At 43.1% G+C, this 5,000-nt stretch overlaps 1 protein-coding gene across 5 annotated transcripts in view; it reads left to right on the top strand.

Annotated features, from left to right (window-relative positions):
* The first annotated feature begins 1 nt into the window (after position 1).
* The window catches only part of LOC113811765 (neuronal acetylcholine receptor subunit alpha-7), a 427,407-nt gene continuing 422,408 nt past the window's right edge, over positions 2–5,000 (top strand). For 4 of the 5 annotated variants that reach the window (XM_070141078.1, XM_070141076.1, XM_070141077.1 and 1 more), the window contains exon 1: positions 4–1,235. In XM_070141078.1, coding sequence (XP_069997179.1) covers positions 428–1,235 — 808 coding nt within the window. In that variant the 5' untranslated portion in view covers positions 4–427. Of the gene's footprint in view, positions 1,236–5,000 lie in introns of all 5 variants that reach the window. The other variant, XM_070141081.1, reaches the window with a different exon arrangement.

Raw genomic sequence — 5,000 nt, 5'->3', positions numbered from 1 at the left:
CGCCGCCGTAGGCATAGACCTGAAAATAATTTGGGCGGTCACTGCAGCGCGCGCTATTTTTGACATGGGCGGCCTCGCGCGCTGTGATTGGGCGGCACGGCGGCGACGCAGAGGCGCTGTCGGGTCCTGGCGCCGCCACCCTCGGCTCGCCCTCACTCGCCACCACCGCTCCGCCTCGGCCACCCCGCCACGCCGCGCAACCACACCACCACACAACCACACGGCCTCGGCCCCCACCACCATCACCACATCCACAAACCACTACATCACCTCCGTCACCGCGGGCTGGCCTCAAGCTAGCCGCCTCCAGGAGCGCCACGGGAATGTGGGGAAGGCGACGCGCCCTGCGTTCCACCGACCTGTGCCAGTGTGAGACCCGCTAGTGCGATCAGACGACGGCAGTGCCTGGGCCAGAGCACACGCCGTGATGGCCCCTGACTCAAGATTACTTACACCCTTCGTCACCATCTCCTCTTCCTCCTCCTCGTCTCCGCCTTCCCCCTCGTCCCCCTCGTCCCCCTGCCCTCCTCAGCCGCCGCCGCCTTCTTCCTCTTCCTCCTTACCGCGTCCTTCTCCTCCTCCTCCCTCCCATCCTCCTTCACCGCGCACGTCCCGTCTCATAGGAAGGGAAGGCCTGGTCATATTGGCCCCCTCCCCCCTCTCCTGCCCCTCCCCGACCACCTACACCTCTGCTATCAAATCCCAACTACAGTTACAACAATCAATAACAACCACAGCCTCCTCGTCCTCCCCTTTACAATCTTCGCCTCCCCCACCTCTCTCATCTCCCTCATCTCCCTGCCCCAAGACGCCCTCACCCGCGAAAGCCTCATCAAAACCCCCTTCCTCGTCCTCGCCCTGCTCACCTCTCTCCTCTTCGTCCTCATCCACATCATCATCCCTTCCATCCAGTTCCTCTAAAACATCCACATCTACTACGTCTTTTCCACCTTCGTTGTCCCATTCCTCCTCCTCTTCCTCTACCACCACCTCGTCCTCTTCCTCGTCCTCGTCCTCCACCACCACCTCCTCCTCCTCCTCCACCTCGCCGCCCGTGAGCAGCAGCGAGTCTTCCACCTCCACCTCCACCTTCAGCTCAACTACCTCACCCACCTCATGTTCCTCCACCAGCGGCGAACTCAGCGTAGAACGACAATCTCCCACCCGCGACTACCACCCCGCTCACCGATGGTCTCTTTGGCCTCTCGTTCTTCTTATCGTCTGTCTTCCAAAAGGTAATGTGTGATGGGTTCGTTCGTTGGTTTAAGTAACCATTGTTTTTTTTTTACTTTTATTTTTCTTCTTTTTTTTACTTTTATATGTATGTTTTTTGGGTTTCTTTGTCTTTATTTTTCTTCTTCTTTTTTTTCTTTCCCCGTTTTATCTCCCTCCTTTTTTTTTTTTGCACCTATTTCCTTTCTCCTATTTTTTTTACTTCTCCCTCCCCTCCAAAAAACGAGGGAAGAAAATCCTTTCAGCAGGTCTCTGTCGGGTTCCCCTTCTGCAGGTGTTTCTCTTCAGGTGAACTCTGAGAAGACCATGGAGGTGACGCCCCCCTCCCCCCCATCCCCTCTTCTACCTCCACCACCTCCTCCTCCGCCTCAGAAGACACCGTGGACGAGAGAGAAAACCAAAACAAACCAAAAAAAAATCTATATAAAATTTTGACACTGAAATCTTGAACCTGATGTGCATATAAACATGTCTTAAAAAAAAGACTTGCCACAATGGTGCATGAAAGATTGTGGTGTAAAAACACAATAAACACTTATAAAAAACAATGCTAAAACATAAACTAAAAGTGAAAAAAACACTAAAAATAATAATAAAAAAATAAACCAGTGAAATAAAGGTGCTAACAGAAATAAAACGCGCCTATAAAGTGCTTGATAAAAGGTGTGGTCTGCAGCCATTACTATCTCCTATAAATATTTATTTCACAGACAAGGATATATGTCCATTTTTTCAGCATTTGAAAAAGAAAGAGAAAGGTAATGTATGGTGCTATTTCTCAGGTATTGATTAATGTAATGACTTTCCCTCAGGTGTAATGAACATCATCTTCTAGTACCATAGTTAGTACCATACCTGTACACTGTTTACCAACGGCAGCCAGAGGGCTTTTAATTTTCTTTTTCGTTTTTTTATGTTTTGTTCTTATTGTAGTAAAGTTATTCACTGCATGCATAAATTTCCCTGTAACATGTAGATTAAATCTTAAACTAATGATAAGGTATTACGTAATGTATGGTCTTGCATTATTTATAAAGAATTTGTATTTTCTTAATATAAGATCAAGATTTTCATACTGTGATATAAAATGAAACCTACTGAAGCAAATATTTTCTGTGATACAACAGCTGATTTCTTAATATATTTAGATTTGACCTTTGAATGAAAACAATTTAATCCACAAAAATTTGGACTTTTTTTTTAGATTTTTTTTAGGGGGAGGGGGGAGGGGGGGAGGGGAGTGAATGGGGGGGGTGTAAGGGGTACCTTTGATACTTTGCGGGAAAGTTTAAAGTTCAAACAGCGAATAAATCGTGGTATTAAACATTTCTATTGGAATTCAAGAAAAAAAAATATATCATTACCTGTACATGGTCTTTGTCCACTTTCGTTTCAACTGCTAGACTGAAATAAAATCATTCGTACTGGACAGACATTAAAGGCTTACGTTACGAATTAATTGAAAAAAAAATACTCGTCTCTACTTCCCACGACTGATTTTTATGATCGAAATGTTTAGGATTAACCGTGCGGCAACTCAGCTTTTAAATTATGATAAAAGTCCGCTTCCTTGATCGGCGAAACATGTATATGTATATATGCGTACAGTTACGCTAAAAGGTTATGCTAATACATGCAATATTGAAATATTGGTTATGTATCACATTTCTAATAAAATTCGCAAACTGCATGATGTAAAGGTGTACAAACACACACAGAGGCGCGCGCGCACACACACACACACACGCGCGACCGCGCATACACACACACACACACACACACACACACACACACACACACACACACACACACACACACACATACACACACACACACACACACACACACACACACACACACACACACACACACACACACACATACACACACATACACTTAAAAACACTAATATACACATACAGAGAAAACACACACACACACACGCACACGTACACTTACACATGCGCACCCAGAGAAATCAAAAGACGCGTGCGCGCACGTGTGTGTGTGTGTGCGTGTGTCTGCACTGTGCAGGTGCGTGCGTGCGCATGTGTGTGTTTGTATTCAACTCGGTACATATGCTACTGGGGAATCCAAAGTATTATCCAGCCAAAGACCATTACTTCAATGAAACGAAATACGGGAAATACATTTGGCTAAGTTGAATGAATTTCAAATTACTCAAGCGAACCATATGAAAAATAATTTGCGAAACAAGATTAGTCGAACCCGCGGCAACTTGACATTTTTTTTTTTTTACTGCAAATTTCGTAACAAAAGCTACATGCAGATCCGTAGATGAAAAGCGCATAAATAAAATCTTTGTTGTGACATGGCCTCGTGAAATCTGTGGAAAATTTAAGGGAAAATACGTAACGCCTCGTTTTACATAATGTCTTTATCGAAAATTTGATAATATTTCCATTCATTGATCTGGATTTTCAAAACAACCACAAAAAATAAATATATAAATGTAAATAAAAAATAATAATAACATTAAAAAAAGCCTCAACAGTCACAAATATTTCACAAAAGAAAAGAAATATCTCCAGAATATTTCGTTCACATACACAGCATCAGAGCGAGATAAGAACTCTTGCAGCATCCGAGAAATCGCGAGATAAAAAGGGACGTTTTATGGCGAGACCCGCTCCGAGCTGTGACTCCCAAGTAGGCAAGGGTTGAATATTAAACAAATAGGCCTAAAAGTATATACAAAAAATCATGATAATAAAACGAAACTGATTCAGAAAAGGCTTCAAATGTCTGAAAGATCGAGAGGGCTTCTTATCTCTGGTCACGGGAGGGAGAGGGAGGGAGAGAGAGGAAGATGGAGAGAGAAGGAGAGGGGGCTTTTAAAGATATCTGTCTTTTTTCTATTATTTTTATTATTTTTTTAGGATGTATAACGACTGTTTGGCGACGACCTTTTGACAATGCATAACCTTTTATTTATATATATTTTTAATTCTATTATTTCTTAATCTATTTTTCTATTTGTTTATTTATTTCCATCACCGAAGCAAATTCCGGAGGGGGAGAGAGAAAAGGGATGCTGTGACGATCTCGATAATTCCTCTTAAGAACGTTCATCCTTCTTTGTTATTCTTCTTCCTCTTCTTTTCCTGCTTTATCATCTTCTTTTCCTTCTGCTTCTTCTACTTCTTTTCTTTTCCTGCTTTATCGTCTTCTGTTCCGTCTGCTTCCTCTTCTGCTTCTTCTACTTCTTTTCTTTTCTTGCTTTATCATCGTTTTCGTCTTTTTTTCACTTTTTCGGATTCTTCCTTTTCATATTCTTATTCTTACATCTTATTCTTATTCTTATTTCTTCTTTGTTGGTGTTTTGAAAAAGAGGGTATACAAAAGGGAAAGAATGGTGAAGAGAAGAAGAAAGCAAACTGGACGATAAAGACGATAAGAAGAGAAAAATAAGGTAGACCGATAATACGAGAAACAAAAAAATAATATACGGTGAAACAGGGGAATATAAAGAACGAAAATGTACGAAGAAACAAGGCGATAAAACAAGAATTAAAAAAGAAGAGTGATAATAAGATGTACAGAGCATAGAAGGGATGTTTGTCGTGTTGAAATAACAAACAGAAGGAGGAAAGGAGGAAGGGGAGGAGGTGAGAGGCTAGAGAGAGAAAGGGGGGATGAGAGGGGGTGGGGGAGAAGGGAGGGGCGGGAGGGAGAAGGAGGGTCGGGGGGGGGGGGGGGGGAGGAGCGTGTGCCTTACACAACGCAACTGATAAAGGTCATAGCTT

Source organism: Penaeus vannamei, chromosome 27 (assembly GCF_042767895.1).
Source record: "Penaeus vannamei isolate JL-2024 chromosome 27, ASM4276789v1, whole genome shotgun sequence".
Classification (NCBI taxonomy): Eukaryota; Metazoa; Arthropoda; class Malacostraca; order Decapoda; family Penaeidae; genus Penaeus; species Penaeus vannamei.
Note: the sequence above shows the minus strand (reverse complement) of the source record. Positions and strands in the feature narration are given on the sequence as shown.